The 23,828-nt window shown below is 41.1% G+C and overlaps 2 protein-coding genes across 3 annotated transcripts in view; both read left to right on the forward strand.

Moving 5' to 3' along the window:
- PIP4P2 (phosphatidylinositol-4,5-bisphosphate 4-phosphatase 2) overlaps positions 1-10,878 on the forward strand; it is a 60,149-nt gene extending 49,271 nt beyond the window's left edge. For both annotated transcript variants that reach the window (XM_084619850.1, XM_084619849.1), the window contains exons 6-7: positions 1,725-1,815; positions 10,030-10,878. In XM_084619850.1, coding sequence (XP_084475976.1) covers positions 1,725-1,815; positions 10,030-10,173 — 235 coding nt within the window. In that variant the 3' untranslated portion in view covers positions 10,174-10,878. The remainder of the gene's footprint in view (positions 1-1,724; positions 1,816-10,029) is intronic.
- Positions 10,879-15,963: 5,085 nt separating this feature from the next.
- LOC311516224 (uncharacterized protein C8orf88) overlaps positions 15,964-23,828 on the forward strand; it is an 86,240-nt gene continuing 78,375 nt past the window's right edge. The window contains exons 1-2 of the mRNA XM_084620065.1: positions 15,964-17,454; positions 18,182-18,372. Coding sequence (XP_084476191.1) covers positions 18,249-18,372 — 124 coding nt within the window. The 5' untranslated portion in view covers positions 15,964-17,454; positions 18,182-18,248. The remainder of the gene's footprint in view (positions 17,455-18,181; positions 18,373-23,828) is intronic.

The following is a 23,828-nucleotide window of genomic DNA, read 5'->3' on the forward strand; positions in this document are numbered from 1 at the left end:
CTGTAGAAAAGGACATAGGGGTTAGAGTGGACGAGAAGCTGGATATGAGTCAACAGTGTGCCCTTGTTGCCAAGAAGGCCAATGGCATTTTGGTATGTATAAGTAGGGGCATAGCGAGCAGATCGAGGGACGTGATCGTTCCCCTCTGTTCGACATTGGTGAGGCCTCATCTGGAGTACTGTGTCCAGTTTTGGGCCCCACACTACAAGAAGGATGTGGATAAATTGGAGAGAGTCCAGCGAAGGGCAACAAAAATGATTAGGGGTCTGGAACACATGACTTATGAGGAGAGGCTGAGGGAACTGGGATTGTTTAGTCTGCGGAAGAGAAGAATGAGGGGGGATTTGATACCTGCTTTCAACTACCTGAAAGGGGGTTCCAAAGAGGATGGATCTAGACTGTTCTCAGAGGTAGCTGATGACAGAACAAGGAGTAATGGTCTCAAGTTGCAGTGGGGGAGGTTTAGGTTGGATATTAGGAAAAACTTTTTCACTAGGAGAACGGTGAAACACTAGAATGTGTTACCTAGGGAGGTGGCAGAATCTCCTTCCTTTGAAGTTTTTAAGGTCAGGCTTGACAAAGCCCTGGCTGGGATGATTTAGTTGGGGATTGGTCGTGCTTTGAGTAGGGGGTTGGACTAAATGACCTCCTGAGGTCCCTTCCAACCCTGATATTCTATGATTTTATGAAAGCAAAACTGACTTTTTCCTGTCATGGACGCTACAGTGGGTTCAGCTATGTTGTCAAAATTTGATGCTTCTCTCCAACAATCGGCTCTCACTGAGTGGGCTCAGTGAATACAGAAGACAAAGGGGAAGTTGATAGTAAAGAATATAAACCAGAAGTTAAGAATTGTAGAAAATTGACAAAGGAACGCAAGGAGCAAAAGGAAGAATCTATTACCATCAGCGTTAAGGACAATAAGAAGTTTTTCCAATATATTAGGAAGAAAAAGAATTCTGACGATGGCATTGGTTCATCAGTAGATGGAAGTGGAGAATGATAAATAATGATGCAGAAAAGGGAGAAGTGTTCAGTAAATATTTCTGTTCTGTATTTGGGGGGAAAAACAGATGAGTCTCATTATATGATAACATTCTTTCTGTTCTGCTACTGTCTCAGGAGGATGTTAAACAGGAGCTACTAAAGTCACACTTTCAGATCAGCAAGTCCAGATAGCTTGTGCCCATAAGTTTTAAAAATGCTGGCTGAGGAGTTTGCTGGACCGTTAATGTTGATTATTTTTTATTTATTTATTTTATTTTTAAATAAGCCTTCGAGCACTGCTGAAGTTCCAGAAGACTGCAAGAAAACTAATGTTGTGCCAATTTTTAAAAAGGGTAAATGGGGTGACTGGGTAATTATAGGCATGTCAGCCTTTCATCGATTCCAGGCAAGATAATGGAGCAGCTGATATGGGACTTGATTAATAATGAACTAAAGGAGGGTAATCTAATTAATTCAAATCACCATGGGTTTATGGAAAATAGATCCTGTCAAACTAACTTGATGTCTTTTTTTTTTTTTGGGTGAGGGGTGAAATTACAAGTTTGGTTGATAAAGGTATAGTGTTGAGGTAATATACTTCTGTTTCTGTAAGATGTTTGACTTGGTACCACACAACATTTTGATTAAAATCTAAAGTGATATAACATTAACATGGCATACATTAAATGGTTTTAAATTTTTGTCTGGATCTAATCTAATAAACGTTTCATGTACAGTTCCTCTGTCGGAAGTGCACTCCCACGAAGACGCTGCTGTACATACATTACCATTGGAATGATATGCATCTTCATTGGAGTTGGATTAACTGTGAGTAATGCACTTAATTAATTTTCAGTGGGTCTGCTCCCTTTTCCAGCATTTAAGTAGAGTCTCTTCAATTTTTACCTCAGTATTGCCTGTCACCATCCCATTAATCACGTACTTACGCTCTGGCATGCAACTTTAAAAGGCTGGTGGGCTCTTTTAAGGTGGTGATTAGAGCTGGCTGGGACACTCTATTTCAGTTCCATGAGAAACTTGGAGGTTTTGGAAAAAAAATTATTCCTGATTTGGGATGAAAAGCCAAAACCTCAACATTTTTTGCAGAACTGAAATTTCACAATGCTTAGTTTTGGAAACTCTGAAGCATTCCCTCAACGGGAACATTTTAGTGTTTCTGAAAGAAGGAATGCTCCTTGGCCTCCTGCCAGGTGAGGAGCTTGGAAGCCCGAGCTCCCCAGCAGCCTGCCATATAGGCAAGAAATTAGGCTTCTTAGGTCTGGTTTGCATCAGCCCTTTCATTGAAATTGACCCATTCCAATAGAATGTTTCAATTTCACAATTCAGCTTTTTCCAATAAAACATTTGTGACCAGCTCTAGTTGTGATATTGATCTACCTTCAAGAGACTGCCTGGAAGCCATGTAGGCTAAACCTTCCTGTCCCTGAGGGACGGGAGTAAAATATATATAGTCTGTAGAAAACTTCTGATAGAGTACTATGCACAAGACCACCTTTAAGGCCACTGTGTAAGTGTGACATACCAGCATACAGTCCAGACTAATGAGCAGTTATGTTGCTCCTGCCCTGCAACCTTGGGTGCCTTACAATGCCTTGCTGAAGTAGCTGTCACCTGAGTCGCTCACAGACATGCAAGCCACATCCTGAGTGTCTGTATGTTCCTCCAGCCTGCCAGCCACGTTTGGGTTACACTCTGGTTGTCATCAGTGGTGGCTATACTGCAGGGTGACCCCATCACATCCCCAGTCTTAGATTTTCTCCAAGAAACATATGTCCTGTGCTACCCAGCCTTCTTCTGGACAGTACAAATTATATTCCGTCAGTTATTCCTTTAAGAGATGGATATGCACACAACTTGTCACCCCAAATATTTACCCAGACACTTCAATTTGAATACTCTGGATTAGATAAACAGTAAAGTTTAGTAACTACAAAGAGAGAGATTTTAAGTAAATACCAGTAATGAGGCATAAAAGTCAAAAAGGAAAATAAAGATAAAATAAAGGAAAATCAAGATAAAATGTTTACTAATACCTAACTTAACAAACTATATCAGATTCAAACAAAATTTCTCACCACATGCTTTCAGCAGCTTTACTGACCAAACCCCTAAAGGTCAGGTTTTGTCCCCCAGAGTACTTTGTTGCTTCAGGTGCAGTGAATATAATGGTCAGGGGCAAGGGTGCCTTAGGACATTTGTCCCTTCTTTTTATTGTTTCAGTCCTTCTCTTGAAAAACATTTCCAGCTGGACACTAGGAGACAAAGAGTCTATGGAGAAGAATGTTCCCTGCTGGATTTTTATCACCCCTTTGAGCTTTCTTTTTGTTTCCCTTCCTGCGTGATGACTCTTTACTGCTTAAGTGCAAATTAAGCAGAGCACACCTTTCTTTGTTTAGGACAGACTTGTTTGCTGCCCTGTGTTTGGGCAGGGATGTGGGGTTTGAATCATGTGTTAAATAACACTTTACAGGCAAATCTTATAACTTTACATACAATGTTGCCACGTATCAGGACCATACTGACCAGCAAATTACAAGTTTTCAAAGGGTACCTTACAAGACGTGCCTTCTACAAAATTATTTCAATAGTGTTTAGGGTATGAACACAGTGTGTATACATTCTGTCACAGTAAGATAGAAGATATAATTTGCAAAAGGAGCCTATGTAACTGGAGAGGTAAATAGTTAAACAACACAATGACTGACAAATACAATGCAGACAAGCACAAAGTGATACTTACTGTAAGAAAATAATTTTAGCTACTTGAAAGAAATTGATGGATTCTGTTTTAACTGTAACAATTCATAAAGATTAGTGAACACACCTGGTCAGTGTGCTGTAGTGGTAAAAAAAAAAAATCAAACAAGCTGTTAGGCTATATTAGAAAGGGACATAGTTTAATGTTGCATATATTGATATAGCATTATATATATTGATGGTACTTTCTTAAAATGGATATAGGAGAGATGAGAAGAGCAGCAAAAATTATTAGAGACGTGGAAAGATTTGCACATGCAGAGAGGTTTAGAACATCAGATGTGTTTACAGGCAGATGTGTAAGAGGGCCAGATAGAGAGATGTAAAATAACAAAAAGTGCGGAGAAGGTAATCTTGATGTTCTTACTTAGCCTGTCCAATAAAAGTAGACCAGTGCATCATGCAGTGAAATTAAAAGGCAACGGCAAGAATTTGGGCTGTTACCACTCAAGAAAGAGATCTTGGAGTCAAAAAAGCAAACAGAATGTTGGGAATCATTAAGAAAGGAATAGATTACAAGATGGAAAATATCGTATTGGCTCTGTAAAAATCCATGGTATGCCCACACCATGAAAACTCTGTGCAGATCTGGTCGTTCCATCTCAAAAAAGATATATTGGAATTAGAAAAGGGCAACAAAAATTATTAGGGGTATGGAACGGCTTCCATATGAGGAGAAATTAATAAGACTGGAACTTCTCAGCTTTGAAAAGAGCCAACTAAAGGCGAATATGATTGAGGTCTATAAAAATCTATAAGGAAGTGTTATTTACTTCTCCTCATAACACAAGAACTAGGGGTCACCAAATGAAATTAATAGGCAGCAGGTTTAAAACAAACAAAAGGGAGTATTTCTTCACACAACGCACAGTCAACCTGTGGAACTCTTTTCCAGAGGATGTTGTGAAGGCCAAGATCATAACAGGGTTCAAAAAAGAACTAGATAAGTTCATGGAGGATAGGTCCATCAGTGGCTATTAGCCAGGATGGGCAGGGTTGGTGTCCCTAGCCTCTGTTAGCCAGAAGCTGGGAATGGGCGACAGGGGATGAATCACTTGATGATTACTTGTTCTGTCCATTCCCTCTGGAGCACCTGGCGTTGGTCACTGTCGGAAGACAGGATACTGGGCTAGATGCACCATTGGTCTGACCCAGTATGGCTGTTCTTATGTTTGCTCTAGCCAATTGGAACAGTGCCCAAGATTAGAGGAGGACAAAAAGGGGTTTCGTCCTGGGGTCATTGGGGACCAAGCTGACCCCTGATATAACTTACACCAGCTGTTCACAACATCAGGGGCTGTTTGGGTAGCCAGGGATCAGCCCAATGCACCAGCAGCTTAGCAGTGCGCTCTGTGGTATCATTCATTGACAGGTGATATCGCCGCCTTCTTCATAGGCAGGTGGAATCCTCCACTAGCCAGCTAAACTGGCTTTACAGCTGCTTTGTGCTGGCAGATAGGTGCAAAGCAGCCACAGTGTGACCACGATTCTGGCCTAGCCAGTGTAAAACTAGTAAAAGGAAATGCAAGTCTCTTCTCCAGTGTATCACTGACCCATAGAGCTCATTGTTACAGGAATTGAGGTCAAGAGCTTAGTAGGATTCCGAAAGGATTAGAAAATTTATAGATCAATAAGAACATCTACATTTACATTACATAACTTAACAAAGTATAAGGAATAGAAATCCGGGAATAAGCCAACAACTAACCAAAATTCTCCCATTGACAGTTTATTTAATAACAGTTCATGGTGGAAGCTATATACCTTTCTCTGAGACATCTGGTATTGGTCACTGTTAGAGACAACAATACCTTAAAAGGATTACTGGAGTGATGCAGAATGGCAATCGCTACGTAATACCAATAAATATAATAAATATTGACGATAATTAGTAGTGATGCTACTGCATATTAGTAGTCATGCTAGGCCCTCCTTAGTTAGTTAAAACCACCTTTCCGTTATTTTATCATAAGAACATAAAAATGGCCATACTGGGTCAGACCAAAGGTCCGTCTAGCTCAGATCCTGTCTTATGACAGTGGCCAATACCAGGTGCTTCCAAGGGAATGAACAGAACAGGTAATCCTCATGTGATCCATACACTATCGCCCATTCCCAGCTTCTGGCAAACAAAGGCTAGGGGCACCATCCCTGCCCATCCTGGCTAATAGCCATTGATGGACCTCTCCTCTATGAATATATCGAATTCTTTTTTGAACTCTTATAGTCTTGGCCTTCACAACATTCTCTGGCAAAGAATTCCACAGGTTGACTGCATTGTGTGAAGAAATACTTCCTTTTGTTTGTTTTAAATCTGCTGCCTATTAATTTCATTTGGTGACTCCTAGTCCTGGTGTTATGATGATTAAATAACACTTCCTTGTTTACTTTCTCCACACCAGTCATGATTTTATAGACCTCAATCATATCCCCGCTTAGTTGTCTCTTTTCCAAGCTGAAAAGTCCCAGTTTTATTACTCTCCTCATATGAAAGCTGTTCCATACTCCTAATCATTTTTGTTGCTCTTTTCTGCACCTTTTCCAGTTCCAACATATCTTTTTTGAGATGGGGCAACCACATCTGTAAGTAGTATTCAAGATGTGGGCGTATCATGGATTTATATAGAGTTAATATGATATTTTCTATCTTATTATCTGTTCCTTTCTTAATGATTCCCAACATTGTTAGCTTTTTTGACTGTCGCTGCATATTGAGTGGATGTTTTCAGAGAACTATCCACAATGACTCCAAGATCTCTTTCTTGAGTAGTAATGGCTAATTTAGACTACATCATTGTATATGTATAGTTGGGATTATGTTTTCCAATGTGCATTACTTTGCATTTATCAACATTGAATTTCATCTGCCATTTTGTTGCCCAGTCACCCAGTTTTGTGAGATCCCTTTGTAACTCTTTGCTGTCTGTTTGGACTTAACTATCTTGAGTAGTTATGTATCATCTGCAAATTTTGTCCCCTCACTGTTTACCCCTTTTTCCAGATCATTTATAAATAAGTTGAATAGGACTGGGCACAGTACAGACCCCTTGGGGACACCACTATTTACCTCTTTCCATTCTGAAAACTGACCATTTATTCCTACCCTTTGTTTCCTATCTTTTAACCAGTTACCAATCCATAAGAGGACCTTCCCTCTTATCACATGACAGCTTACTTTGCTTAAGAGCCTTTGGTGAGGGACCCTGTCAAAGGCTTTCTGAAAATCAAAGTACAGTGTATCCACTGGATCACCCTTGTCAACATGCTTGTTGATCCCCTCAAAGAATTCTAGTAGATTGGTGAGGCATGTTTTTTCTTTATAAAAAACATGTTGACTCTTCACCAACAAATCATGTTCATCTAGGTCTCTGATAATTCTGTTCTTTACTATAGTTTCAACCAGTTTGCCTGGTACTGAAGTTAGGCTTACCAGCCTATACTTGCCAGGGTCACCTCTGAAGTCTTTTTTTAAAAATTGGTGCCACATAAACAAACCATCTTCCTATCTTGTACAGAAGCAGATTTAAATGATAGGTTACATACCACATTTAGCAGTTCTGCAATTTCACATTTGAGTTCCTAAAGAACTCTTGGGTGAATACCATCTGGTCCTGGTGACATATTACTGTTTCATTTATTAATTTGTTCCAAAACCTCCTCAAATGACACCTCAATCTGGGACACATGCTCAGATTTGTCCCCTAAAAAGAATGGCTAAGGTTTGTGAATCTCCCTCACATCCTCAGCTGTGAAGACCAGTGCGAATAATTCATTTAATTTCTCTGCAATGGCCTTCTCATCCCTGAGTGCTCCTTTAGCATCTCAGTCATCCAGACTGATTTTGATTCTTTCTCTTACTTCAATAAACTTACATTTTATCATTTATAATCCTGTGATTCTCAGACTATAATTATTTTAGGAATCTAGATGCAAGTCAGAGAAGGAAATATAGAAAGAAATGTTTTTCCACTTGTGAAGTTCCCAAACTTTTTCCTATGGTGGCTTGACCCAGCAAATTTTGTTTTGATTCTGTGGCCTTACTGATGAATTGTGCTTTTTGTTATCTAGAAGTCAATAATTAATTGGTGTTAACTAATAGTTATTCCAAGTTCTATCAGCTAGGTTAACTCTTGAGTTATTCCATAACTAGGTCTGTTGTAGCACAGAACTTGGCCATATCCCTCCGCATTGGCTAGCACATTATTGACATTCACTTCTATTGTCAGATGTTTATGCCTTCTTAGGGTCGCCACATCCAATTCCTTAATTTGATGTTTATGCTTCCTACTTCCTTCAAGTTCAGATGCAGCACAGGTGACCTGCCATCTTTTTGGATCCAGTCTTCTGGATTTTGAGTTTGTGAAGGCTTCTCCAAACAATCATTCTTGTATTTCCTGTGCAGCAGTGTCCTGCCAGTCTCTGCAGACAGCTCAGTAGTCTCACTCTGCTAGTCGTGTTGGCTGCTGCCACTGAGAGAGGCAGGCAGCAGAAGGGCTGGTGCAGTTTCAGTGGGGACTAGCAGCACAATATAGTTCCATCCTGTTCTCCCTGGCAGTGGTGGAAAGGGAGGGGAAGAATTCTGAGTCCAGGGATGGATTTTTTTAGTCTAGAGAGTTGCATAAGGTGTATTCTTACCCTGAGAGTGTTCTGTCAGAGAGGGCTCACAGCGGAGGATGTGGTGCAGTACTGTAGAGAGGTTAAGTAGGAAGAGGAACAATTTTCAGCTTAAGGGCATTGGGCTGGGGCGGGAAGACTTCTGAGAAGTAGGAGGGTTGAAGAGGGTTAGGGGAGATTGAGTCAGGAGGGAGATGGGAAGTTTGAGAGCAGGGGAAAATGGGGCTGGCTGGTATGTGGATGGGAAGGATGGAAGGGTAACAGCTAGATGTTGGGAGAGTTGGTAGTATGAGACAAGAATGTGGTCACAGAAAGATACTGTCTCCTCCCATGCTGCTGTCTTTTATAAAGCTTCCAGGTTTTCATCCTGATCTGGGGATGGTGCTTTTTTGTTCCCATTTCCTTACCAAATTCCCTTTCCTCTCACTCTGATGCTTTTCTGTGACACCCCAATTGCAGTGTTCCAGTTTTCTCCTTGAAAATCTGACCCACCTGCTGGGATGAAGGGATATAGATTGATAGTGTAGCCTCACCACTTACTGTGGGAGCCAACCACCATTACTTTTCATCCCATTAAGTATTGGCCCAAATCTTGGCTAGTCAAAGTGAAACATTCCTTTTGTAAACCAGACCGGAAATCATAATCCAAACTTCCCTTTCCATCTGAGATCCAGGACCATAAAAGGTTTCTCTCTATCTGCCATTTCAGCCCCAATATGGGGCGGATTTCTTCTGTTCTCTCCCATTTACAAGGCATCTTCTCAGGAATGTGGGTTCTGTTTCTAGTGTGCTGTAGCTATGTATCAAATTCCTGCAGTTTCTCTCCCCTTCCTGTATACTTACCTATGTCTACCCTAACAACCTTAAACCTGTACCTCAATCCACACGCTACTGGGAAAAAAACAACCTTATCCTCTCCCCGGGCACCTATTTACCCTCCAATCTCAAGAGCTGAACACAATCACCTGGCACGCTACAGTTCATACTGTCACCAGTGAAATGGGAAAGCTGCTCCCATGGTTTGCCAATAGAGGTTGGTGCTGCTATGTAGTATCACTGTAAATATCATCCAGTCTTCTAGGGGTGAATGCAGCCCGTTTCCTCTAAGGCTGAGGAGAGCCCCTTAGCAACCAAACTCCTTCATTTCTATTACATGGTGGGGAAGAGAGGTTTGGGAATGGGGTTGGGAACATAAAGGGTCTACATCCTTGTCCCCAGACTGCAGAACAGTAATGGAACCTGTAGTCACTACTGCAGCCTTTGAATGACAGCAACCCCACAGCTACATACTGCGGTGCAAGGAGCTCCCTGCACAGGCGTTGAATTTTTCTCTTTATGAGCTTACTGACACCATTCACTTGCACAGTATAACTGCCCTGGTTCTGTGACGGCCTTTTGCACCCTCAGATGAGTAGTGGAGGGCTGGCCTGTAGTGGAGGGAGTGAAAGTAAGAAACTATATGTAGTTTAAAGGCAATTTCTTTGAGTTTTGGTACGATTTTTAAATATTGGCATTGTTGACCTAACATAAAACATCTTCATGGGACTAAAAAAGAGGTACTGTGACCCTTGACAGTGCCTATTAAGTTTTTTTTCCCTCTCAAATTGCTCAGACTATTGTGTTGCTGACATTTGTTTTTCTTTTTTTTAGGTTGGTACGCAAGATTTTGCCAGGCGTTTCCATGCAACATATGTTTCTTGGGCTATTGCTTATCTCTTAGGCTTGATCTGCCTTATTCGAGCCTGTTACTGGGGAGCCATAAAAGTTAGTTATCCAGAGCACAGTTTTGCATAGGCTTATAATGGTAGATTATAGCAGGTGAAAAAGTCTAGTGATTCTGGATGCTACATGTTAGACATTTTTAAATCTTTTCCTTTAAGGATTCCATTACAAGTAGTTTTAAGACAGGGGATCTTTTAAGAACAAATGTTCATTGCACTACATTATATGCAAATAGTTTGTTTTGCTGCTAGATTCCCAAGCTCTGAATACTAAAGCTTTGTTTACATGTTCATGCACCTGTCTTAAAGGTATTGTTGAATTTTAATTCCAACAAACAGTATTAAATTTTACGTTTCCTTTTTATTATGTTAAGATCATTATGTTAAGTGCTATTGTTTGGGTGGTCAGTAAGTACTCAGAAGCAACAGGTGTTTATAAGTGTTTCTACAATAGCTTCACATTTGTACTTACGTTTTCATTAAAACTGTATTAAAGTGGCTTGCTTTAAAATCTAAGCAATAAGCAATTTGCTTGAACTGCTTACTGTAACTTTTACCTAAGATCATAGTGACCTTATTCAGGAAGTGAAATTTACGAGTGTACTTTTGAAGACTGACACTGTTGCTAGAGAGACAACATTTGTAAACACTGTATGCTTTCCAGTTTTCAGGTAGAGAAATGCAATATTTTGCTAATCCAGTTAGAAACAGAAATGTCAGTTTATCCATTGTTGGAATTCAACTTGGATAAATTTTTTTTTTCAAGGATCCTGGGACTTATTAATGTTTCTTTTTTTACAGGCAAATCCTAAAAGCCATGTTTGGATTTATGGAACTTTGCTCTGGTTGTGTGTGTGAGTTCCTTTACAGGGTTGAAGGGAAGTGTTTCATATGACTTGTTTTATAATACTTAGATGTCATTTAGCTAAACATAGGGTGACAATGGGTTACCTCTTACTTTCATCTGATCATCGTAAACTTTTCCCGTTGGGAGAATTTTGCGCTGGTCATTGCAAAAGGAGGTACTGCTGCAATATGAAAATGAGTAAACTGTTACTCTGATCATTCCACCAAAATATAGCTTGTCAATTTGACATTGGCAATTCATTCAAGAGAATGCGGAAACTGAAACCAGTTTAATTTTCTAATGATGTATTCACAAAGGATTAAGGGACCAGTTCTTGTACTGCCCATCTTTACAGTTTTAAACTAGTGTTTTGCTAAATTCAGAAAGAATGTCCTGAGCTCTTTAGAAGACAATAGTTTGTAGATAATGGGGTTGGGGTAAATTAATGTGGATGTTCCAGGGATACGTATATTATTTTAAATTATCTATGTTCCTGTTAGGACAAAGTGACATTCAGATGAGGATTTGGAGCACAATAAATGTATTCTTCAAACTGTAAATGACATGTCTTTGTATGATGATAAATGTACAAAAGCAGTAGCTCAGGATTACAATGTACCTTTTAAAATAAACTAATAAAGATTATTATTCAAAGTTAATACCCTTTCCTTCTATGTAAAGGATGCATATGTGCCTAATTAGAAGAGTCTGACCAAATGGCATGGGAGCAGTGCAGATGTCTTTTACAGAATGTGTGTGGTCACTCCCTTACCTGAAAGTGCCAATCTAAAGAACAGGATCAGGCCTCTAAAAGAATCGGTACAAGCAAGCTAGTAAACCATTCTTGTGAAAGGGAATGTCTAGCTGTTGTGGGGCCAGGTAGAAGATAAGTCCACTCGCTTCTAATAGATAACTTATAATGCCATTAGGCATTTGAGACAACTGTCAAAACCTCCTGGGACTTCCTATGACAGGTCCCATCCCAGCTCATAAAACATTATTAAGTTAATAAATAATAATCTATTGGCCCCTGTGTGGATACACTGATATGATCAAAATAAATGTTGTTTGGTACTTTTCACTTGTGATATTTGGAATTCATGATTAACTTTTAAAAATATCTTGCAGTCAGGTTAAGTTTTCTTTTTGAAAACTTCATAATACGATGCTAGTGGTCAGCTCTCTAGCAGTCTGACTGGTTTTCCAATATTTGTTTTGGTGTTTTTAGGGATAACTTATATTCCCTTTGAGATCAGTGGGAGTTGAGCCAGTAGAAGCTGGATAAGGCCTCAGTGTAACATATTTATATAAAAATAAATAACGGATGATTAGTTTATTTTATTCACTATTCGTGCATTTGCCCTAAAAAATTCTGTGTCTGTATCTATTCGCTTCAAAGTTCCTGGGAAATCCCACCCTAAATTTACATATAGTCTAGTAGGAGAATTTTTTCAGGGTGGTTTTTTTTTTTAACGTCTTTCATTCTTCTTTTTTCCTCTGCTCCCTGATGTGCATCTGATGTAGCCTATTATGCATAGCAATAAAGGACCTTTACAGTTCACAGGAAAATGCTCTTTCTAAATAGAACATATGTGCTTTCCCCATGCATGAAAAATGTGACACTTCCCCCTGCAGAAATGGACAGAAATGTTGGTCTGAATGGGGCATCTAATAATTTCCAACTTTCAGCTTTTTAAACATTTTTACAGTGATTGAAAACTCTTATAACGTGTTTAATTGTGATATTTGTCCGAATTGCATTTTTTTTTTTGGTGGTGGTTTTTCCTCTCCGTATTGTCCTGGATTCGTCTTTATTTAAAACAAAAAAAGCATTTCTGGAAACCTGGGCACGAGATTGTTGGAAAGTATCTGTGTTGCCACAAGATCAGAGATCACATTGGCTTTCCATTTGCTTTCTTTTTATGTAAGGCAATCGCTAAGCAATCAGTCTGTGAAACTTACACTCTCTGGTTCATAAAGGATGGATATTAACCCTAAGGAAACAGGCACAGGTTCTACGTGGTACAGGACGTGGCTACTTGTCTTCTCCATAGGTTGGGCTGCCATGAGCACCTCTGGCCTGTGTTAGTGTTTCCTCTGGCTCCCTGTTAGCTTCTAATGCCAGTTTAAGCAGTTGGTCCTAATATTCAAAGAATTAACAGATCATGTCCCAGATATATTAAAGACTGAATCTGTTAATTACTATGACAGCTCTGCTGGGCCAATGCAGAGCACAAAGGCCAGGATGAAGTGTGGGAGATAAAGCATTGTCAGTTGAGGCGATCCAGCAATGGAACAAATTTCCAGAGGAGATGAGGTCTGGAGTCTGACCGCCTTTAGGAAATGTTGCGAAACCTTCTCCTTCGAAAAGTCCTTTCTACAGTAAGAATGACACAACACTGGCACCCACTTCTACCCTATGACCCTGCTGAAAAAAGTAAATGAATAAAATCTAAAAAACCCTACCCCGAGTAGAGGTTTTACCCTCAGAAGGCAAAAGTGCCAGAGTCTCCATGGAGTCTGCTAGGGACGTTTTTATTGCTATTGATGTTATATGGAAGGTGCTCGAATACTACAATAATGAGTGGCTTTATAAAACTTGTAAGCAGGTAGGTAAAAACCCTAAGATTAGAGAGAGACTGAGAGAAAGTTTCCAGTTTCCTCTCATTCTCTGTCTGCTTATAGATAGAAACATAGATACTTACTATAATGTGAGGGCAAAGTAAACTGATTCTACATATTCATTATTTGTAAGAATTATGTTTGCTTGAACTCATTCTTAGCTATGAAAGTCCCAGGTTTTGGGACTCTTGTTTCACTGTTCTCCATTGCTGTGTATAATTTGTTTGGCTCAGTTTCACCAGTTCTCTTTATAGTTTTAAACTCTACAGTTGTGTCCACTTATTTTCCTACATGGGGGAAAAAAACATTTCAGAGTCCTTAGGCATAATTTGGGCTCACGATGTCAGAAAGTGAGGTTTTCCTTAATATATATATATATATATATATATATATATATATATATATATATATATATTTATTGGCAATAGCTATGCCTCTGCCAAAGAAATTAATATTTTAAATCTGGTGGTAATCTGATTACTATATGCAAAAATATAATGGGGAAAACTAATGTATGACTTAGCAGCTTTTGAGTGTTGGACACGGTCACTAAGTTAAAACTTCTCTCCATTTTAATACTGCTGATATGCTTCTTGCTTTTTTATCTTTTCGCTGAGCAGAGACATTTGTACAATTTTTATTATAGTTATTTAGCCCTAAGAATGATAGGAGTTGCTATTCCTGTAATGTTTCACTCACAAGGTAGGACACTTTTAGTAGGTACAAGAAACAGGTATTGGTCAGTGCTGACTGGATAACAAATCATTCAGTATTGCCTCATTTTTTTCTGCGTTCGTGTTATTAGCAAGAAACATGCACGCCTGTGTCTCAAAGTCCTTCACAGTTGGTGATGAGACAAATATTTGGTGACAACTCTAGTCAGTTATAATTTGTTGTCTTTGGAGATGGAGTTGCAATCACTGGTTATTTCCTTCCGGGTGAGATGGCTAGGAATCTGCATGTACAAAGAGCTCCTTGGAGCTGTATGCATGCCGCTGTTGGTGGATATAAAACAAAGAACCAGATATAGTAACGCTACCATCTACTCTTAAGAGGCTGTATGTCTCAGCTAAGGAGCTGATACTTAGGAAAAAGTTGTCTAACCAACAAACCGTTGATATTCTACTGATTTCTTTAGTGTCAGGAGCATCTAGGTATTTTGTTTAGAGATTAAAATGCCAACAAAGAATTTAAAACGAAAGTATGTCATCATACGTGAAACGAAATAATAGTCTGCATCATGCAATGAAGTTCACTAGACTGTGGTCATGTTGACTAACCGATCTTTTGGGCAAAAGTAATACAATGAGGGACATGGAAATTGTTGCTCCTAAAATACCAAATTGTGTGTCATTGGCATTACTGACCTGATAAAACGTCATCAAATGACTATTAAAAACTGTTAAGTCTTAAAAAAAGCAACAACCAAAAACTCAATCCTGATAGTGTGCATGAATCCAGAGGGACAGCAAACAATTGTGTGACTCAACCTGATTAGAGTAAACCTCATAATGGAGAAAGTCACAGAAGGATTTAGACTAATTTGAAACAATCAGATATTTCAAAATAAGTGTAAACAGACTTTCCCTTTTGTATGGCTGTGTACCTATTTGATATTGCATAGATGTAGTTCTACCTTTGCTTAGATTTAGATGTGGCATTTTGGGGTGGAAGGGGGACAAATTAAAAAGTGCACTTTTTAAAATAAAGGATTGAGAGGGGATGGGTGAGAAGACTCATTCTCTAAAATGACTTGTGTGATTTGACCCTAATTTTTTCCAGAAATATTTTACCTTTGGGAGGTGGCGTGGTTTGTGACGTTTCAAGTGGTTTGGTTTGGCTATTAGTTGAGCAGAAGTTAGAGATTTGTTGAAAATCGGGCTTACAGCTTCAGGCTTAACTATAAACAGCCTGACACCCTCTGTAATGGTAAGATTAGAAATCATTTCTGGGATTTACTATGCTGCATCTTAATTACACCAATTTTGAATGGTATTTAGTGACATCTTGAATATGTTTATATTTTTCATACTCCATTTTAAAGCATTTTTTTTTTTTTTAGAAAAATAAGGTGGTTGCACAGAGAATTTGGTAGACTGTATGTAACATTCCTCCAAGATAGATTTTGTTCATATGTAATTCTATTGACATGTTTTCTGGACTTTGAACAACAAGCTTCTTTCTGTCTTCGGATATTTTAATTGATTTTTCTCTGAAACTGACAAAAGCATGCTGAGACACTTTGGAAAAATCTTTATTTTTATTTATGTAGGGGCTGATTTTGTGATATGCTGAGCATCTTCAACTTCTTGTGACTTCAGTGGGATTAGAAAGTGTGTAGCACCTTGCAGGAGTAAGTCCTTATTTTATTTCCTAATATTTCCATAGGGTGTGATCCTGCAAACCATGGACCACTTCTTGCAATTTCACCAAGGGCCAGATTTTCAAAGATATGTAGTGGGATTTTTTCAAAAGCACTTAGGGTACGTCTACATTGCAATGTAGCCTGGGTTCAGGCTCAAGCTGAAACCTGCTTCTGTTTACACACACATCTTTTGGACTTGGGTCCCAGGACCCTGCTGCCGGGACCCAGAGTTCAAACCCTATCCTTTGGCAGAGTAGACACAGCCCCTTGCTGGACTTGGGCCCTGAGGGGCCACCATCACTATCCCACAATCCCATGGGCCAATATTCTTTGTCCTTTCTATCCCATGAATCACCAACAGAGTCCCAGGAAACAGGGGCAACCCCTCTGCTCAAGTACGTCTGCCTGGCACTTAATCCTTCCATTTTGTTCTGTCTGCTGAGTTGCAAACAACATTAAACCTTTTCCTGCATTTGTAATGGCCATCATGCACAAGAAGTCCTTTACCAAGGGTGTTTGCAGGAGCACAGACAGATCTTTGATGCGAGGCCAGTGAAACATTCAAATTTTAGCAAAAGCAGCAGGAGTGATTATGGGTACCAGCAAGTAGCAAAACAGCTGGCAAAGTGGGGAATTTGCCAGACTGGTGAACGGTGCAGTGAGTGAATTAAGTGACTATCGGCAAGCCAGGGACCAGAGCTGCATCTCTGAGAGGTTGCCACCATCATGCCTGTTTAATGAGGAGTTTGACTCGGTGCTGGGTATTATGTTGAGCACAGAGCCCACAGTGGTGCATAACGACAGGCTGACCTGAGAATCTAGCATGGGAACAGATGGGAGTCAGCAGCAAGCACCAGATGAGGCCACTGAAGTAACTCTGAGGAGTCCTTGTGGTACCTTAGAGACTAACAAATTTATTTGGGCATAAGCTTTCATGGGCTATAACCCTCTGAAATCTGAGGTAACTCTGGTGCTGAAACCAGTCCCCAAGGAGGCTTTGCTGCAGGAGCAGCTGTAGCACATCCTGGGGCCATACTCTGAGGAGCTTTTTGATGCCTCCCTGGAGGAGTAGCCAGCAGCAGAAAAGGAATAGGCAGAAATTGCTCCAGAGTCTGGTAAGTTTCTGGTTTCATTTTTGTGTTTATTAATGTAGCTCTGGGAGGGATTTCCATGTTATGAACCAATGCAAAAACTATTGCAAGCCCTGGGTCGCAGTGTATCTGCTAATGGCGGATTGCATGCCAGTGCCTGGGTGTCCCCCACCCTCCCGCGCCACTGCCCCATGGAACTCAAAATGGAGACCAGGAAGAGGAAACACTGAAACTGCATCTAAAAGTGAAATTTTACTAGAAAAGCTCACACTTTTGCTAGGACATGCCAGTTTAAGAATAAGAACCTTATATTTCCTTCCCTGTAAGCATGCTGCTCCAAACCAACCCAATGGTGTAATGACCCACCTGAAAACAGTGAACTGTGTGTTGGGGAGGAGTTTGAAATATAGGCCACATCTTCCATGGGTGGTAAGTCATTTGTCCAAAATACAGATGGGGTGGAGGGAGGGCAGTTGAATGCAGTCTAGAAATGTGCCGGAGGGGGAGGGAGATGTTCTCTGTGTTTGCATGAAGTCCTAGCAAGCTGTATTGAAAGCTATAGGGAGGCACCAAGCCATAGGATCGTGTTGATTTCTTCTTGAATTTTCACCCAATCTCAGATACTAATAGCTGCAAACTTTTCCTATAGCAGGAACTCCAGATAGGTAATCACATTTCAGGGAAGGGAGTTTTTCAGGGCCATCCTTGGTAGCTGACCAGCCCACTCCATTCAGATGTGCTGTTCAGTCACCAGACGTTTGAATACTTCGGTGACATACATGACCAACTTTCCACCAGCAGCTTGGAACAAAAGCTCTCTTTGCCATTTGGGAACCACAAGAACTGCAATATCTTCCAAAATCTGGAATGCCTGAAATGGTAGAGAAGGCTTATATACCATGCTGCAGTCACCCCTCTCCCCCAAAGCCCAAGCTGATCTGCAACTTAGAAAAAACAAAGCAGTTGTTGTTTTTTAACTTTTCACTGCAGTTAAGCCGGCTGCGTCCAGGGGGCGTCTGTGGTCTGTGGTCTGAAGTGTCCCTCTCACAATATACTGAAGTTAAGCTTTACAACGGAACATTTTAAAGATGATTTTTTTCTCTGCTTACGCACTGTGCTATTTGAGACAATAACCCTCTGTCTTGTCTGCTTCCAGGCCCCTCGAACTCTGCAGGCTGTAGTACTTTGACAGCACGCCCATATACAAGTAGAAGCTTCGGTTAATGTACCATCATGGGACCTGTCCAAGAGGAAGCCTTTTTGTAATGAACTTATGGTTGACACTGTGGACAGGACTGAAAAGCAAGTTAAATACCAAAAAGAGAAGGACTTGTGACCAATGGAAAGGTGAGGCAAGCAGAGAGGCATGGGCTGGCTGCAGAGCTTGAGGACAGGGTTGCTGGGAGGGAGAAGACGCTTGGTTCTCATTTCCTGGAACAGGAACTGCAGCTAAGGGAGGGAAAATAGAGCAGGCTCTTGCTGCGCCTGCCCACGGCCGGCCTGCCTCCCCTTCATGTGCTGCACACCAGAAACAGTTCCACAGCTGGGTGGCCCATGCAGTTGGGCCCATCCAAACATAATTCTTACAAATAATGAATATGTGGAATCAGTTTACTTTGCCCTCACACTATAGTAAGTACCTATGTTTAAAGGCAATGAGCAGACAGAGGATGAGAGGAAAATGGAAACTTTCTCTGAGCCTCTCTCTAGTCCTAGGGTTTTTACCTATCTACCCATTCAATTGCGCCTTCAGAGCTGGAAATGTACCCCATGCAGTCCTCTGTTCTGAACCCCTCCCCTGTGTACACCTCCATCCCCGTGCCCCAGGAGTGCAATAATTGTGGAAGGAAGGGAAAGGAGAACAAGGGGCCGGGGGACACTCAACAGGAAGGGGGTTTCTGACTTTCAGATGGTTTCACTGCTTGCACTGTTCATATGCTTTGTTTTTGTTTTGTTAGAGGTTTTCATCTTACTGGTGTGTTCGTGTGCTAATGGCAGCTGGCCTGCCTGGCAATGGTTTAATAGTGCATTTTTCTAATAATTATTTAAAAATAAAGGTTTTTACTTTATTAAGAAATGTTATAGGCATCACTGCATCACATCATATGATGTGTGTTTCAAACAAAAGGCAAATGCATGATGAGAGACAACTAAGTTTTATGCAAACACTGTTTCTCAGTACAAGTATCTACATCAGTCAATACTGTAATTCCACAGTTCTTGCCACTGTCCCCTCCTTACCACTATTTCATAAGAGATCATCTCATTCATTAGGGCAGTACATAGCAAACCCGCCCCCCCACCACACACATTTCATAAGTGGTCACATCATTCATAAGTACAGTGCATAGCAATCAACACCCCACATTTCATTGTATTGTGGGGTGTAAAAGTAATGTACAGTAAATAATTTACAAGTCCATTCATAAAAGTACTATTCTCCCTCTTCCATGGGCTCAGCAAATCCATAATGTGGGAATACAGAGCATCCCTGATTTCTGTTGCCCAGGTGCATCCAGATCCAGCTGTGGTAGGTGATGTACTGAGTGTACTGCTTTAGCAGCCCATCACTGTCACAGGTCCATTTGGGGAAAATGACTCACCTTGGGCATCACAAAGATTGTTAAGAGCACAGCAAGCCACAGTAATGAAGACAGCATTGATGACACTGGAGTCCAAACAGTGGGATTTCAGTCAGCCAAATGCACATTCAACTATTGTACACCTGTTGTGAGTGTAATTAAACTTTTTTTTGTCAGGGTCTCTGAGACTGGGAAATGGTTTCATAAACCAAGGCAAAAGGGGGTATGCAGAGTCCCCCAGAATAACACTGGGAACAGTAATTCCACTGATACCAACAATACCCTTGGGGGAATGCTGTGCCAAAAATTTTAAAATTCTGAGCACAATATTTTAAAATTCTGCATATTTTGTCAAAATTTACAGTATAATAAAGCCAGTTTCAATTATTTTGCTAATTTATTTCAAAATGCCTGTCAGCAAGTACATCTAATAATACAGACAACAACAAAAAATCATGATTTTTTTTTGGCAAATAGATTCTTTATTAGGCATATTAATACAGAACTTTGAGTAATAATTCATTTAAACTATAATACAGAAATATATTTCCCACACCCCTCAGAAGCACTACGAAGGCTTGGGGGAGTAAAGGGTAAAGGAGGAGCTGAGGGAGAGGGAAGTAATTGCTGGGGAAAAGCCTGGGAATGAACCTGGAGGCTCACTGAGTGGCGGTAGGATGGAACAGGGCTTTTGGGGGTGGGGGATGAGGGATTGTTATGGAGTTGGGGAGCCTTCTCCATGCAGACCCTTGCTGACCCGTAGTCTCTCTCATTCATTCATTCAGTCAATCAGATACATCTGTCCATGTGTCCATGAACCCCTACTCCCATTCAGCCCTTGATCAGTCTGTCCCCCCCACTAGCCCTTCTGAACCTCAGTCTGTGACTAACCAGCAGTCCCATGTGCCCCATGCTGTCCATCCCCCCCAATATCCCACGCCTCCTCACTTGGTCCCTCCTCACTTCTCCTCCCTATACACAGCAGGCCGCTCCCGTCTGGGAGTGGCTGCCCTCTGTTCTGTCACCATAGCAGCCCCTGGTGGGTGAAAGGTACAACTGCAGTCCACAAGCAGGATGTATTTTCTGCGAAGAAAAAATATTATGTAGGGGATATGAATTCTGCGCATGTGCAGTCATGCAGCCCCCTCCCAGGAGTAATCATTAGGGAGGGCTACTTGAAGTGAGGTAAGAAAGTCTGATGATATAAATCCACAAAGGAAATGTTATGGTTAAACAAAAAAACTTCAAATCCAGACTCCAGCGAGAAACTGCTGAATTGGAATTCATTTGCAAATTGGATACTATTAATTTAGGCTTAAATAGAGACTGGGAGTGGCTAAGTCATTATGCAAGGTAGCCTATTTCCTCTTGTTTTTTCCTACCCCCCCCCCCAGATGTTCTGGTTTAACTTGGATTTAAACTTGGAGAGTGGTCAGTTTTGAAGGGGTTTTACCAGCAGGAGAGTGAGTTTGTGTGTGTCTGGGGGTGGGGGGGATGTGAGAAAACCTGGATTTGTGCTGGAAATGGCCCACCTTAATTATCATTATCATTGCACTTTGGATGAGCTATTACCAGCAGGATAGTGAGTTTGTGTGTCTGGTTTTTGGGAGGGGGTGAGAGAACCTGGATTTGTGCAGGAAATGGCCCAACTTTATTATCATGCACATTGTGTAAAGACTTGTCACTTTGGATGGGCTATCACCAGCAGGAGAGTGAATCTGTGTAGGGGGGGTGGAGGGTGAGAAAACCTGGATTTGTGCTGGAAATGGCCCACCTGGTGATCACTTTAGATAAGCTATTACCAGCTGGACAGTGGGGTGGGAGGAGGTATTTTTTCATATTCTCTGTGTATATATAAAGTCTGCTACAGTTTCCACGGCATGCATCCGATGAAGTGAGCTGTAGCTCACGAAAGCTCATGCTCAAATAAATTGGTTAGTCTCTAAGGTGCCACAAGTACTCCTTTTCTTTTTGCGAATACAGACTAACACGGCTGTTACTCTGAAACCTGTCGTTATGGTTTCAGTATGTCAATCAGTGGTGGTTCTTTGGGGTTCTTAGGTTCCATATAGTGCATCCACCTTACCATTCTTGTTGCCTCGGCAGTATGTGATTATGAAGTAGAAACTTAACCTGGGCCCTGTTCTTTTTAACAGTTGCTGATTCAGTGCCTCGATGGATCATATATTTTCCAGGATTTTGTAGTCTGTTAAGACTAGTATGGGGTGCTTGGCCTCTTCGAGGTAGTGTCGTCATGTCTTGAGCCCTGTCTTGATTGCAATTAATTGCTTGTCAACTATTTCACAATTGTGTTTGGCTGGAGTATTCAGGGGAAAAATGCACATAGATGCATCTCTTTCTGGGACTCCATTCTTTGGGACAGTAGCACCCCAATGGCTACATCGGAGGCATTGACCTCAAGGAGAAAGGGTTGGCTGGGATCAGGGTGGGCCAGCACTGTGGTGGAGAAGAAAGCTATCTTTAGATAGTCAAAAGTTTGACAGGCCTCGAGAGGGACAGTGAAACCTTGCAAATTTATGAAGGATGGCAATTCTAAGAGATGTGATTTTTTAAAAGATTGGATTAATTTCTGAATGTCTTGACTATTCTGGAGCTCTGCCCAATCCCAAACTGTGGACGCCTTCCCAAAATTCAAAGGATGACTGATCAAATGTGCAACTTCTCCAGTTTTGCATATAACCCATGCAGGTACAATCTTGTGAGAACTTCACGGATATGGTGGTTGTGGCTTGGTTGGTAACTGGAATAGATTGATATAATCTAGATAAGCAACCGCATACTGATCTTGAATGTCTCTAAATACGTTATTAATTAGGTGCTGAAATGTGGCAGGGACTTTAGTAAACCCGAAGGGCATTACTAAATATTGGCAATGCCCATACCTAGTTCTAAAGGCTGTCTTCCGCTCAACCCTTGTCTTGATGCAAATTGGGTTATATGCTCCCTTAAGATCCAATTTGGTGAAAACTTGGACTGTCCTTGATCCAAGAGCTCCGGAATTAATGGCAGTGGGTACTGGTTATATACCGTTATTTGGTTAAGCACTCTGCAATCTACATAGTCTCAGAGCAGTCTTTCCTTGTAACAAAAACTGTCAAGGCCCTTGTGGAGGAGATAGAATGGCAGATAAAGCCTTTGTTTAGTTTTTCTGGATGTACTCTCTTAAGGCAGCTAACCTGGGCTTGGACATAGAATATATGTGCCCGAATGGAATTTTAGCTCCCAGTTGAAGATCTATGGGACAATTGTAATCACAATGCTGTGGTAAGATGTTTGCATTTAGGTTTTTCTTAAAACATCCTGGTAGTCTTGGTATTTTACAGGAAGGTGCGGCTTTGTGGAGAGCTGGTGTTTCTGGATCCGATATCATTGCTGCCGTGTGTGTGTGTGTGGCAGGGAGAGGGGGTTGGGTTTTTGGAGCAGAGTTCTCCAGCTTGGGTTCTAGGATTCTGGGTTGTTGAACCAGAAGGCAGTGTTCACTACAGAAGCTCAATGCAAAATAAATAATTTATTGGGACCACAGAATATGGGGGTCATGCCGGATTAGCCAGAGTGCCCCCAAAATCAAGGTAAAGTACAGGGACCTAATAAGACTGAACTGTAGGACTTCCTGGTGTTCCACAGTCACCACTTCCAAAGGTACGGTCTTCTAGGTAGTTAGTCTCGACATCAGTGGGGACCCGTCTGCTGTTTCCACCACAACCGGGGTAGTGGTGGGTTGTAATGGAAGGTTTAGGAGAAGGACTCTGGAAAAATCTATGAAATTATCCCCAGCTCCCAAGTGAATCAAGGCCCACTGGACAGGAAAGGCTTGCTTGTCCTGCGGGATCTGCAATTGGAAGGTAATTTGTAGAACTGGATGGGGATGAGCACCTCTTAGTTGAAAATAACCTTGGGGTCTTTCACTGATGGTACTCGGGCTCAGAACCCCAACTGAGCCTGGGCCTAATCTTTTCCTGTCAATGGGCTGGCGGAGATTTTGGCAGGGCAAATGGATACAGCATGTTCTGCTTCTCCACAGTAGAAACAGAAGTTTTCCCATTTCCAACGGTCTTGCTCACCCAGAGACAACACGTCTGTCTCTGTATGAGCTTGACCATGGCTGAGCTTCCTTTGCAGGCTGAATCTTGGGCAAGTGTGAGATGTAGATGCAGTTTGTTTATTAAGGTGCAAATATTTTTGAATATGAGATTCATTTAT

The sequence above is a fragment of the Lepidochelys olivacea genome (assembly GCF_965140295.1).
Source record: "Lepidochelys olivacea isolate rLepOli2 genome assembly, chromosome: 2".
In the NCBI taxonomy this organism is placed as follows: Eukaryota; Metazoa; Chordata; order Testudines; family Cheloniidae; genus Lepidochelys; species Lepidochelys olivacea.